This window comes from Salmo salar, chromosome 24 (genome assembly GCF_965601325.2).
Source record: "Salmo salar chromosome 24, fSalSal1, whole genome shotgun sequence".
In the NCBI taxonomy this organism is placed as follows: Eukaryota; Metazoa; Chordata; class Actinopteri; order Salmoniformes; family Salmonidae; genus Salmo; species Salmo salar.
Genome location: NC_138314.1, coordinates 42,122,761 through 42,137,238, shown reverse-complemented (window position 1 = coordinate 42,137,238; position 14,478 = coordinate 42,122,761). Strand labels below are relative to the sequence as shown.

The 14,478-nt window shown below is 45.4% G+C and overlaps 1 protein-coding gene across 1 annotated transcript in view; it reads right to left on the bottom strand.

Moving 5' to 3' along the window:
* Positions 1 to 14,478, bottom strand: part of LOC106585906 (transmembrane protein 132C) — a 481,307-nt gene that overhangs the window by 46,527 nt on the left and 420,302 nt on the right. The window contains exon 5 of the mRNA XM_045707191.2: positions 4,982 to 5,125. Within this exon, the coding sequence (XP_045563147.1) occupies positions 4,982 to 5,125 (144 nt within the window). The remainder of the gene's footprint in view (positions 1 to 4,981; positions 5,126 to 14,478) is intronic.

Sequence of the window (14,478 nt, the reverse complement as noted above, 5' to 3'; positions counted from 1 at the left end):
CACTACTGTCTCCTCCTGTCTCCTCCTGTCCCCTCCTGTCCACTACTGTCTCCTCCTGTCTCCTCCTGTCCACTACTGTCCCCTCCTGTCTCCTGTCTCCTCCTGTCTCCTCCTGTCCACTACTGTCCCCTCCTGTCTCCTCCTGTCTCCTCCTGTCCACTACTGTCCACTACTGTCCCCTCCTGTCTCCTCCTGTCCACTACTGTCCCCTCCTGTCTCCTCCTGTCTCCTCCCGTCCACTACGGTCCCCTCCTGTCTCCTCCTGTCCACTACTGTCCCCTCCTGTCTCCTCCTGTCTCCTCCTGTCCACTACTGTCCCCTCCTGTCTCCTGTCTCCTCCTGTCCCCTCCTGTCCACTACTGTCCCCTCCTGTCCCCTCCTGTCCACTACTGTCCCCTCCTGTCTCCTCCTGTCCACTCCCGTCCACTACTGTCCCCTCCTGTCTTCTGTCTCCTCCTGTCCACTCTTGTCTCCTCCTGTCCCCTCCTGTCTCCTCCTGTCCCCTCCTGTCCCCTCCTGTCCACTACTGTCCCCTCCTGTCTCCTGTCCACTCCTGTCCACTACTGTCCCCTCCTGTCTTCTGTCTCCTCCTGTCCACTCCTGTCCACTACTGTCCCCTCCTGTCCCCTCCTGTCTCCTCCTGTCCCCTCCTGTCCCCTTCTGTCTCCTCCTGTCCCCTCCTGTCTCCTGTCTCCTCCTGTCCCCTCCTGTCTCCTCCTGTCCCCTCCTGTCCACTACTGTCCCCTCCTGTCTCCTGTCTCCTCCTGTCCCCTCCTGTCCCCTCCTGTCTCCTCCTGTCTCCTCCTGTCTCCTCCTGTCTCCTCCTGTCCCCTCCTGTCCCCTCCTGTCCACTACTGTCTCCTTTCTCCTCCTGTCTCCTCCTGTCTCCTCCTGTCCACTCCTGTCTCCTCCTGTCTCCTCCTGTCTCCTCCTGTCCCCTCCTGTCCACTACTGTCCACTACTGTCTCCTTTCTCCTCCTGTCTCCTCCTGTCTCCTCCTGTCCACTACTGTCTCCTCCTGTCTCCTCCTGTCCCCTCCTGTTCACTACTGTCTCCTCCTGTCCACTACTGTCCACTACTGTCCCCTCCTGTCTCCTGTCTCCTCCTGTCTCCTCCTGTCCACTACTGTCCCCTCCTGTCTCCTCCTGTCTCCTCCTGTCTCCTCCTGTCCCACTACTGTCCCCTCCTGTCTCCTCCTGTCTCCTCCTGTCCACTACTGTCCCCTCCTGTCTCCTCCTGTCTCCTCCTGTCCACTACTGTCCCCTCCTGTCTCCTCCTGTCCACTACTGTCCCCTCCTGTCTCCTCCTGTCTCCTCCTGTCCACTACGGTCCCCTCCTGTCTCCTCCTGTCCACTACTGTCCCCTCCTGTCTCCTCCTGTCTCCTCCTGTCCCCTCCTGTCTCCTCCTGTCTCCTCCTGTCCCCTCCTGTCTCCTCCTGTCTCCTCCTGTCCCCTGCTGTCCACTCCTGTCCCCTCCTGTCTCCTCCTGTCTCCTCCTCTCCCCTTTTCTCCCCTCGTGTCCCCTCCTCTCCCCTCCCCTTCCCCTCTCCTCTCTTCTCCCCTCCTCTATCTTGCTGTCCCTTGTCCTCTCCCCTCCTCTCCCCTCCTGTCTCCTTCTGTATCCTTCTGTCCCCTCCTGTCTCCTCCTCTCCCCTCCTGTCTCCTTTTGTCTCCTCCTGCCCCATGCTGTCTCCTCCTGGCTCCCACTGCCCCATCCTGTCCACTCCTGTCTCCTCCCCTCTCCTCCTGTCCCCTCCTGTACCCTGCTGGAACCTGACCTACACATACTGCTGTGTCAACATCAGGACATCACGTATAGCATCCCTAATAACACAACTACACAGAACGCACGTGACTCATATCAATTCCCTCTTCGTAAAGGGGGGGGGGGGGGGCTGTCATCAAGGAGGAGATACACAAGATAAAGGGACACGTCTAATGGAGTGATGATAAGACCATTGCAACGTTTTTTACTTTCAAGTGACGCTAGAGGTTCATCGTTGCCATTCAGAAGTCCCAAACACAAACAGTGTTAACTGAAAAAGAAAAGTGAATCAGGTAGATTCAATCGGTTCTGCCTTAACACGTGATAACCAACAACTGCATAGCAGTTTCAGTGTTTTTATTTAGGCGATGTGGGAGGTGGAACTGCATTGGAGCTGTCAAATCAGCAAACACTTCCTGGCCTTTTACAAAAAATCCCATGCAGCCTTGTTACAAGTTTGAACACTGGAATGTGTATTGTAATGGTAATATATTGTAATGGTAATATATTGTAATGTGTAATGTGTATTGTAATCTACACCATGTTTAGGCTGATAGAAATGAATTTCTGTTTTGAATGATTTTCAATTTAAGTGGAATTACTTATATATAGCCTAGACTTTCTCGTTCTGAAATTCTAATGCAAATGGGACGGGTGTGGCTTTGTGACAATGACCACACAAGCAGCCGCTCAGCGATTTGACATCTCCAACACCGCCAAAACACCAGCTATGTGGGTGTCGGCTATCGCCAGTTAACGCTTGATCTGATTCAATCTAGGCCTTTATTTTGGTGATACACAGGTCTGGGAGACAGTCGGTCCCACTCCTCTAGATTCCCCATCAGACCTGGGTTCTGCCTTTGATTGAGCCTGCCAGCACTGTCCAATGAGTGGGGTTTGAACGTTTGGGACTATTCTATTGAACGTTGCACCACCAGGCTTGCTCAAGCAAGTGCAGATAAAGTATTCATAAGAAAACTAATACTATTTGATCCCAGGCCAGGTGGTCTCCATACACAGGTTTCAGTGGTACACCGGCCTTGTGCAGATTGGCCTAGCGTATATAGGCTCATAGGGGAAAGCCCTGGCTTCCACTCCTTTTTACAGTTGTGAGATGATCTGACTTCCAAACAACACTGTCAAAATAACTTTCTTACTGTCTGCCTACCTGGAAAAGGCTTCAGGGAGCTATTGTCATATCTAGGTTAAAGGTGTGCATTGGCTTAATCTGAAGGGAATTCCTGTCAGATTGGCTGTCAACATGATTTTACATGTGGGCCTTCCCAGTCACTAGAGAGTGACAGCAAAGCTGCTTGTCTGGTTCTGATCCACTTCCTGCCAAAGTGTTGGAGATATAACATAACTCTGGAGCGTTCTGATTTGAAACAGACAGGGCCTGAAACAGTTGTCCCTGGCGTTAATAACACTTTCTGTGGTCGTCGTTTGTATTACTGCTATGGAATGAGCTCTCGCGGTTCCACGGTTCCATGGTTCCATGGTTCCACGGTTCCACGGTTCCACGGTTCCATGGTTCCACTGTTCCATGGTTCCACTGTTCCATGGTTCCACTGTTCCATGGTTCCACTGTTCCATGGTTCCATGGTTCCACAGTTCCACTGTTGCATGGTTCCATGGTTCCACGGTTCCATGGTTCCACTGTTCCATGGTTCCACGGTTCCATGGTTCCACTGTTCCATGGTTCCATGGTTCCATGGTTCCACTGTTCCATGGTTCCACGGTTCCATGGTTCCACGGTTCCATGGTTCCACTGTTCCATGGTTCCATGGTTCCACAGTTCCACTGTTCCATGGTTCCACGGTTCCATGGTTCCACGGTTCCATGGTTCCACTGTTCCATGGTTCCACTGTTCCATGGTTCCACGGTTCCATGGTTCCACGGTTCCATGGTTCCATGGTTCCACTGTTCCACTGTTCCATGGTTCCACGGTTCCATGGTTCCACGGTTCCAGCGTATTGATTGTATTTAAACAACACCTTGCTCCATGTTATAGGAAATTGCCTTGATATTGAATGTGTCAGAGTAATGTTTTTGTTTTGGCCCTTGGCTCAGGGCCAAGGCAATAGGAGTCAATCTTTTAGATGCCACTTTGTCTGTTTCGAACGCTAGCGCCGAATAGTGTAACTCAACGTGCTAAGCTGTGCATAATCAGGAGGAATAGTACCAGCACCTTTACCAAAAACAACAGACTGTATTACGTCTTGACTTTACAACTCTCTTTATCTAATTCAACAAACACAAGAGATGAATACTGCTTCCACATAATAACTGCCTAATTATGGAAATGTAGAACGAATTAGCGACAAACTCTGTTTAGCAACAGAGCAGCTGAGAGCTATTTGTTGAGAGCAACCTTAATTTCCTCAGTTTCTTTTGTAGGATTGTATTTCTGCTCCATGTGTCCTTGCATTAGCAGACATTAGTCAAATCAAATCAAATCAAATGGATTTATATAGCCCTTCGTACATCAGCTGATATCTCAAAGTGCTGTACAGAAACCCAGCCTAAAACCCCAAACAGCAAGCAATGCAGGTGTAGAAGCACAGTGGCTAGGAAAAACTCCCTAGAAAGGCCAAAACCTAGGAAGAAACCTAGAGAGGAACCAGGCTCTGAGGGGTGGCCAGTCCTCTTCTGGCTGTGCTGGGTGGAGATTATAACAGTACATGGCCAAGATGTTCAAATGTTCATAGATGACCAGCAGGGTCAAATAATAATAATCACAGTAGTTGTCGAGGGTGCAACAGGTCAGCACCTCAGGAGTAAATGTCAGTTGACTTTTCATAGCCGATCATTGAGAGTATCGCTACCGCTCCTGCTGTCTCTAGAGAGTTGAAAACAGCAGGTTGCTGTTTTAGTGCATGGACATCTGTGTTTCGACAGGAAAGGTTTATGCAAACAACTTAGCCAATGTATTAATGTGGCAGAGGACATCACTGTGCTTGCTCAACAGCCTAACTTCCTTCACAGTCCCTGTCCCCTTACTAACTTCCAACTAGTGATCCTACGTTTCGCAAACCGGAAAAAGATATCGAATCAATAGCGTGACTGAGGTTATGGTACAATCTATCGTCTGTACATCGTGGAGTTGAAGACCATCCAAGTAACAATATAGTTCTGTGTTCTGTTTATTGTGTTGGTTAGGCGGGCAATGATGTCGCAGACCGTTGTTAGGCAAGCGGGAAGTGTTCTTGACCGTACCTTGACCACGTCCTCGTCAGTGGACGTACAGCCGACCGTATCGTCCACTTCCCTCACAGTACCGTCCCACTCCACAGTGACCACCTTCACCGGCACTGCAACACGCCTGCCTGTTAGGATGGCCGTGTTCACGATCTCTGTGTCCTACGAGAGAGATAGAGAGAGAAGGGGAGAGGGGAGCAGAGAGAGAGAGAGATAGAAAGAGAAGGGGAGAGGGGAGCAGAGAGAGAGAGAGAAAGAGAAGGGGAGAGGGGAGCAGAGAGAGAGAGAGAGAGAAAGAGAAGGGGAGAGGGGAGCAGAGAGAAAGAGAAGGGGAGAGGGGAGCAGAGAGAGAGATAGAGAGAAGGGGAGAGGGGAGCAGAGAGAGAGAGAAAGAGAAGGGGAGAGGGGAGCAGAGAGAGAGAGAGAAAGAGAAGGGGAGAGGGGAGCAGAGAGAGAGAGAGAAAGAGAAGGGGAGAGGGGAGCAGAGAGAGAGAGAGAGAGAAAGAGAAGGGGAGAGGGGAGCAGAGAGAGAGAGAGAAAGAGAAGGGGAGAGGGGAGCAGAGAGAGAGAGAGAAAGAGAAGGGGAGAGGGGAGCAGAGAGAGAGAGAGAGAAAGAGAAGGGGAGAGGGGAGCAGAGAGAGAGAGAGAGAGAAAGAGAAGGGGAGAGGGGAGCAGAGAGAGAGATAGAGAGAGAAGGGGAGAGGGGAGCAGAGAGAGAGAGAAAGAGAAGGGGAGAGGGGAGCAGAGAGAGAGAGAAAGAGAAGGGGAGAGGGGAGCAGAGAGAGAGAGAAAGAGAAGGGGAGAGGGGAGCAGAGAGAGAGATAGAGAGAAGGGGAGAGGGGAGCAGAGAGAGAGAGAAAGAGAAGGGGAGAGGGGAGCAGAGAGAGAGAGAGAAAGAGAAGGGGAGAGGGGAGCAGAGAGAGAGAGAGAGAGAAAGAGAAGGGGAGAGGGGAGCAGAGAGAGAGAGAGAAAGAGAAGGGGAGAGGGGAGCAGAGAGAGAGAGAGAGAAAGAGAAGGGGAGAGGGGAGCAGAGAGAGAGAGAGAAAGAGAAGGGGAGAGGGGAGCAGAGAGAGAGAGAGAGAGAAAGAGAAGGGGAGAGGGGAGCAGAGAGAGAGAGAGAGAGAAAGAGAAGGGGAGAGGGGAGCAGAGAGAGAGAGAGAAAGAGAAGGGGAGAGGGGAGCAGAGAGAGAGAGAAAGAGAAGGGGAGAGGGGAGCAGAGAGAGATAGAGAGAGAAGGGGAGAGGGGAGCAGAGAGAGAGAGAGAGAGAGAAGGGGAGAGGGGAGCAGAGAGAGAGAGAGAGAGAAGGGGAGAGGGGAGCAGAGAGAGAGAGAAAGAGAAGGGGAGAGGGGAGCAGAAAAAAGAGAGAGAGAGAAAGAGGAGCAGAAAGACTACATTAAGACATTTATGAAAATCAAGAGACAGGCGGATTTCGTTTGATACAAAAAAAATTCTCCATAAATGGCAAGGCATAACAAGCCCTTAAGGAGACTGCTCGTGTGGTCTGTCAATCTTGATTTGCCACAGGTTGCAGAATAATGGATCCTCTCCTTTCCAGACAGTGGGCGATGCCACCAGCCCAGCCCAAATCACACTGTTGCCACCGATTGCAGAGCCAAATTGCAGAGCCAAATTGGTCCATTGTGGTCTTTTCCCCATGTGTACAAAGTACATACAGCGATTTGTCAGTAATGGGTATCAACTGGAAGCCCCACTGTGCTTTCAAGACCGCTCTGAGAGCCTATGTGTTGTAAATGACAGACCAAAACACAGTGCATAGAAGTTTATCTAGAGATCATAACAGCTTTGAACATTACAACAGATGGGTTGTGTTTAGAAAGAGGCGAATGATGGATTACTCTCTTTCTCAAGACTGGCAAAATGAAGGCAAACATGACATAAATACCTGTCAGGTCTATGATAAGAATGAAATTGTTGCAAATCTGATGCAGTACGGTGACCCATGCAGTAGCAAAGCACAGTCGGAAACAGCAAAGTATTTTGGGTTTAATCACAGCCTTAAAGGGAGAGTTCATTATTTTTAGTACAGAGCAAAAAATATGGCTGTGATGTGTTGTATTACATGAGTGAACTATTCCTTTAATCACAGGCAGCTATTCAAACATCAGGTCCTTCATAAACGCTTGAAGTTTAACAATAAGGATCTGTACACATAATTCATACTCTGGCATGTTTATGTCACTACATTTATTTTGATCTAGAGTATACAGAAAATTTAGAAAACTGATGGAAATCCCTTGGTTTACATTAAGGGACATTTCCCGTCTCTGCTTCAGTTTGATCCTCCTGATGTAATGGAGGTGATGATGTAATGGAGATGATGATGTAATGGAGGTGATGATGTAATGGAGGTGATGATGTAATGGAGGTGATAATGTAATGGAGGTGATGATGTAATGGAGGTGATGATGTAATGGAGGTGATAATGTAATGGAGGTGATGATGTAATGGAGGATGATGATGTAATGGAGGTGATGATGTAATGGAGGATGATGATGTAATGGAGGTGATGATGTAATGGGGATGATGATGTAATGGAGGTGATGATGTAATGGGGATGATGATGTAATGGAGGTGATGATGTAATGGAGGTGATGATGTAATGGAGGTGTTGATGTAATGGAGGTGATGATGTAATGGAGGTGATGATGTAATGGAGGTGATGATGTAATGGAGGTGATGATGTAATGGAGGTGATGATGTAATGGAGGTGATGATGTAATGGAGGTAATTAGTAACTTAAAGATATCAGCAGCAGGACATGATGAGATTGGTGCCTCTGGTGAAATCAGTGTCTTCCTCATTCACTGACCCTCTAATGTATATCTTTACCAAATCTTTGCAAACTGTTAGTGTTCCTAAAGATTTGAAAATTGCCAAAGTTATACCCCTCTATAAATCTTGGAATCCAAGATCTTTTAGAAATTATCGCCCAAAATCTATACTACCATGTTTTTTTAAATCCTAGAAAAATTGGTGTATAAGAGAATGTTGAAATGTTAAAATCACTAATATATATTTCATAAAAAACTATTCCACAGATATTTAAGTCTCTTTCGCAACTTATGGATAAAATCTTTACAGCCATTAACAATGAATACGCATCTTTTTAGATTTATCCAAAGCGTTTGGCACAGTTGATCATGAAATATAACTTTCTAAATTGTATTATTACGTTTTTCATGATTATATGTGTAATTGGTGATATAGTTATGTTTATGATAGAGAACAGTGTGTTTATGCAAACGGCTGTGCATCTACCAGAGCCAAGATATCATGTGGTGTCCCACAGGGTTGGATAATTGGACCTTTGTTATTCCTAATCTATATCAATGGCCTGCTGTGTCTTCTACCATACTAATCTATATCAATGACCTGCTGTGTCTTCTACCATACCATACTAATCTATATCAATGGCCTTACTGCTGTGTCTTCTACCATACCATACTAATCTATATCAATGGCCTGCTGTGTCTTCTACCATACCATACTAATCTATATCAATGACCTGCTGGGTCTTCTACCATACTAATCTATATCAATGTCCTGCTGGGTCTTCTACCATACCATACTAATCTATATCAATGTCCTGCTGGGTCTTCTACCATAACATACTAATCTATATCAATGACCTGCTGTGTCTTCTACCATACCATACTAATCTATATCAATGTCCTGCTGTGTCTTCTACCATACCATACTAATCTATATCAATGACCTGCTGTGTCTTCTACCATACCATACTAATCTATATCAATGTCCTGCTGGGTCTTCTACCATAACATACTAATCTATATCAATGTCCTGCTGTGTCTTCTACCATAACATACTAATCTATATCAATGTCCTGCTGTGTCTTCTACCATACTAATCTATATCAATGTCCTGCTGTGTCTTCTACCATACCATACTAATCTATATCAATGTCCTGCTGTGTCTTCTACCATACCATACTAATCTATATCAATGTCCTGCTGTGTCTTCTACCATACTAATCTATATCAATGTCCTGCTGTGTCTTCTACCATACCATACTAATCTATATCAATGTCCTGCTGGGTCTTCTACCATACCATACTAATCTATATCAATGACCTGCTGTGTCTTCTACCATACTAATCTATATCAATGTCCTGCTGTGTCTTCTACCATACCATACTAATCTATATCAATGACCTGCTGTGTCTTCTACCATACTAATCTATATCAATGTCCTGCTGTGTCTTCTACCATACCATACTAATCTATATCAATGACCTGCTGTGTCTTCTACCATACCATACTAATCTATATCAATGACCTGCTGGGTCTTCTACCATACCATACTAATCTATATCAATGTCCTGCTGGGTCTTCTACCATACTAATCTATATCAATGACCTGCTGTGTCTTCTACCATACTAATCTATATCAATGACCTGCTGTGTCTTCTACCATAACATACTAATCTATATCAATGGCCTGCTGTGTCTTCTACCATACCATACTAATCTATATCAATGACCTGCTGTGTCTTCTACCATACTAATCTATATCAATGGCCTTACTGCTGTGTCTTCTACCATACTAATCTATATCAATGGCCTTGCTGCTGGGTCTTCTACCATACTCCCCCTTCTCTTCGCTGATGATATCAATTAGATTTTATCACAACATTTTTAGTTGCTTATTAATGAAGCAGACTCCGGCATTGCGAAATGTTCTGAATGGTTCCAGATAAAACAAAATTTCTTTAAATGTAAAAAATCCTACTTCATTTAACTCACTAGTAAGAATAAGAAATATTGTAAAAAAAAAAAACAACAACAAAAAACATGTAAAAGCCAGAATCTCAATTGGTGGGAATGAAATGAAACAATTCACATCCACTAGATACCTCTGAGTTTTAATTGATGAAAAGTTATCCTGAAAATATCATATTCGATTTGTCTGTAGCAAAGTGATGAAATCGGTTGGTATCATCAGAAAGATGAGTGGTTTGGTTCATCAGGCTTGCTTCCTAACTCTATACTATAGCTTAATTTACCCATATCTTATTTACTGTAATATTGTCTGGGCCAGTACATACAGTGCCTTGCAAAAGTATTCATCCCCCTTGGCATTTTTCCTATTTTGTTGCATTACAACCTGTAATTTAAATGGATTTTTAAATGGACATACACAAAATAGTCCAAATTGGTGAAGTGAAATGAGAAAAATAACTTGTTTCAAAAAATTCTAAAAAAATATAAAAACAGAAAAGTGGTGAGTGCATATGTATTCACCCCCTTTGCTATGAAGCCCCTAAATAACATCTGGTGCAAACAATTACCTTCAGAAGTAACATAACTAGTTAAATAAAGTCCACCTGTGTGCAATAAATCAATCAAATGTATTTATAAAGCCCTTCTTACATCAGCTGATGTCACAAAGTGCTATACAGAAACCCAGCCTAAAACCCCAAACAGCAAGCAATGCAGGTGTAGAAGCACAGTGGCTGGGAAAAATGTAAGTCTAAGTGTCACATGATCTCAGTATATGTACACCTGTTTTGAAAGGCCCCAGAGTCTGCAACACTACTAAGCAAGGGGCACCACCAAGCAAGTGACACCATGAAGACCAGCTCGCCAAACAGGTCAGGGACAAAGTTGTGGAGAAGTACAGATCAGGGTTGGGTTATAAAAAATTATCCGAAACTTTGAACATCCCACGGAGCACCATTAAATCCATCATTAAAAAATGGAAAGAATATGGCACCACAACAAACCTGCCAAGACAGGGCCACCCACCAAAACACACAGACCAGACAAGGAGGGCATTAATCAGAGAGGCAACAAAGAGACCAAAGATAACCCTGAAGGAGCTGCAAAGCTCCAAAGCGGAGATTGGAGTATCTGTCCATAGGACCACTTTAAGCCATACACTCCACAGAGCTGGGCTTTACGGAAGAGTGGCCAGAAAAAAGCCATTGCTTAAAGAAAAAAATAAGCAAACACGTTTGGTGTTCACCAACAGGCATGTGGAAGACTCCCCAAACATATGGAAGAAGGTACTCTGGTCAGATGAGAATAAAATTGAGCTTTTTGGCCATCAAAGAAAACGCAATGTCTGGCGCAAACCCAACACCTCTCATCACCATCCCCACAGTGAAGCATGGTCGTGGCAGCATCATGCTGTGGGGATGTTTTTCATCGGCAGGGACTGGGAAACTGGTCAGAATTGGAGGAATGATGGATGGCGCTAAATACAGGGAAATTCTTGGGGGAAACCTTTTTCAGTCTTCCAGAGATGGGACGGAGGTTCACCTTCCAGCAGGACAATGACCCTTAGCATACTGCTAAAGCAACACTTGAGTGGTTTAAGGGGAAACATATAAATGTCTTGGAATGGTCTAGTCAAAGCCCAGACCTCAATCCAATTGAGAATCTGTGGTATGACTTAAAGATTGCTGTACACCAGCGGAACCCATCCAACTTGAAGGAGCTGGAGCAGTTTTGCCTTGAGGAATGGGCAAAAATCCCAGTGGCAAGATGTGCCAAGCTTATAGAGACATACCCCAAGAGACTTGCAGCTGTAATTACTGCAACAGGTTGCTCTACAAAGTATTGACTTTGGGGTGGTGATAGTTATGCACGCTCAAGTTTTCAGTTTTTTTGTCTTATTTCTTGTTTGTTTCATAATAAAACATATTTTGTATCTTCAAAGTGGTAGGCATGTTGTGTAAATCAAATGATACAACCCCCCCAAAAATCCATTCTAATTCCAGGTTGTAAGGCAACAAAATAGACAAAATGCCAAGGGGGTGAAAACTTTCGCAAGCCACTGTATGCCTCTTACCTACACAAATGACTCATCATACAAAAAACATTTGCAAGACTAGTCACCTCCCTCTAATTACCTGGCTCCATCTGCACCTTTGTTTAAGAAACTCAATATCTTGTCTCTTTACCACATTAATGTTCGGCAATTATGAACTTTCATCTACAAATACTCATACCTCCCAGATAGTTTACCTAAACCCTTCAATGGATTCTTCCAGGTTAATTCTGAAATCCATCTATCTAACACCAGATACTGTGATAACCTTCACCCTCCCCGCTGCTGCACCTCACATAGTCAATTCTCTAACAGATACAGAGGTACCATACTCTGGAATTCATATCTTCACATTGCCAAAACATCATCATCAAGTGAAGACTGGGGGTCAGCCTGATGAACCAAACTACCCAGTAATCCCCTCCATGTAGACACACACACACACACTTTGAACTGATTGAACAAACATATTTTTTTGTACTTATATTAGTGATGTGGTTTTCATTCCAACCTCACCTGCACACCATTTTTACTTTTTTTTCTGTACTGTTTAGTCTTCACTTGTTTTAACTTTACATTTGAGTCATTTAGCAGACGTTCTTATCCAGAGCGATTTAAAGGAGCATTTAGGGTTAAGTGCCTTGCTCAGGGACACATTGACAGATTTCTCACCTAGTCGGCTCAGGGATTAGAACCAGCGACTTTCCGTTTACTGGCCCAACAATCTTAATCGCTAGGCTACCTGCAGCCCTTTCTTTGGTGTGAATAAAATAAAAGCTAAAACCTTAAAACCGGTTGGTTAATGGTTGGTCATGCCTATTGGTTCATGGTTGGTTTCTGCCTATTGGTTAATGGTTGGTTTCTGCCTATTGGTTCATTGTTGGTTTCTGCCTATTGGTTAATGGTTGGTTTCTGCCTATTGGTTAATGGTTGGTTTCTGCCTATTGGTTAATGGTTGGTTTCTGCCTATTGGATCATGGTTGGTTTCTGTCTATTGGTTAATGGTTGGTTTCTGCCTATTGGTTAATGGTTGGTTTCTGCCTATTGGTTAATGGTTGGTTTCTGCCTATTGGTTCATGGTTGGTTTCTGCCTATTGGTTCATGGTTGGTTTCTGCCTATTGGTTAATGGTTGGTTTCTGCCTAATCTATTCCCTCCCCACAAGTCTATAAAAACCCCTGCGTAAGACAGAGAAGCCTGCTGGATGAGATCCAGGGTTAATTAACCCCAGAGACCTGTCTGTGAGAAGCTCTATGATCTAGACTGCTATTATCTGATCCCGAGGGACCAAACGGCACCCTATTGCCTATTTAGTGTACTTCTTTTGACCGGAGCCCTACGGGCCTTGGTAGGGCACTATAAAGGGGATAGGGTGCCATTTGGCTGGTCTAAAGTAGTGCACTATAAAGGGGATAGGGTGCCATTTGGCTGGTCTAAAGTAGTGCAATATGAAGGGGATAGGGTGCCATTTGGAATGCATCCTGCGTCTGTAACAGCCACTGTTTTTTACAACCACTACTATATAATATAGGACGTCATTGTAAATAAGATTTTTTTCTTAATTGACTTGCCTAGTTATATAAAGGTTAAATAAATACAAAAATATATATAAAAATGATTTCAATATTTATTTTACCTGATGAATATTTCATGTGCAATGTTTCCCCAAGGACCAATATCATAGCTTCCTGTTACAGATGATATGAAGCAGAATCTGAGAACCGTGGGAAAGATATATATGTGTGTGAGAGAGAGAGAGAGAGAGAGAGAGAGAGAGAGAGAGAGAGAGAGAGAGAGAGAGAGAGAGAGAGAGGAGAGAGAGAGAGAGAGAGAGAGAGTTCATGTCTGTACACAGAGAGTGTGTGTGTGTGTGTGTGTGCGCGAGAGAGAGAGAGAGACAGAGACAGAGACGGTGTTCATGTCTGTACACAGAGTGTGTGTGTGTGTGTGTGTGTGTGTGTGTGTGTGTGTGTGAAGTTCTAACCGGAGGCAGCAAGGCAGAGCAGGGTGTGGGGGTTGAGAGGAGAACAGTGCCAGTGCCACACCAAATTGACATTTTAACTTTATGAAAAGGATGGTAATTGCTCAGGGAGAGGGGTTCAACGCATCTGGCCCCTACAGCCGTCTCGCTGGCAATAATGAGCAGGCATTAGAGAGCAGGACTTGCCAATGAACTCTCTGCCACTCACACACACACCATCTCTGTCTCTCTCACACACGCACACACACTCTGTACTCACATACAGCATGAGAGAAGGGAGAGACACACACATAGAGAGAGAGTAAGAGTAAGAGAGAGAGAGAGAGAGAGAGTGAGAGTGTGGGGGGGAGAGAGGGTGGAGAGAGAGAGAGAGAGAGAGAGAGAGAGTGAGAGAGAGAGGAGAGAGAGAGAGAGAGAGAGAGAGGGTGGAGAGAGAGAGAGAGAGAGAGAGAGAGAGAGAGTGAGAGGGTGGACAGTAGACAGGACCAGGGAGGATGTCTAATGCTTTACTCCCTGGCACTAATATATCTCTGACCTTTCCTTAATGAGCAAGGCACACATACACACTCTGGTTCTTGCTCTCTCTCCCCCCTCTCACCCTCTCCCCCCCCCCTCTCTCCTTCTCCCCCCTCTCTCTCTCTCTCTCCTTCTCCCCCCCCTCTCTCTCCCTCTCTCCACCCTCTCTCCCCCCCTCTCTCTCTCTCTCTCTCTCTCTCTCAC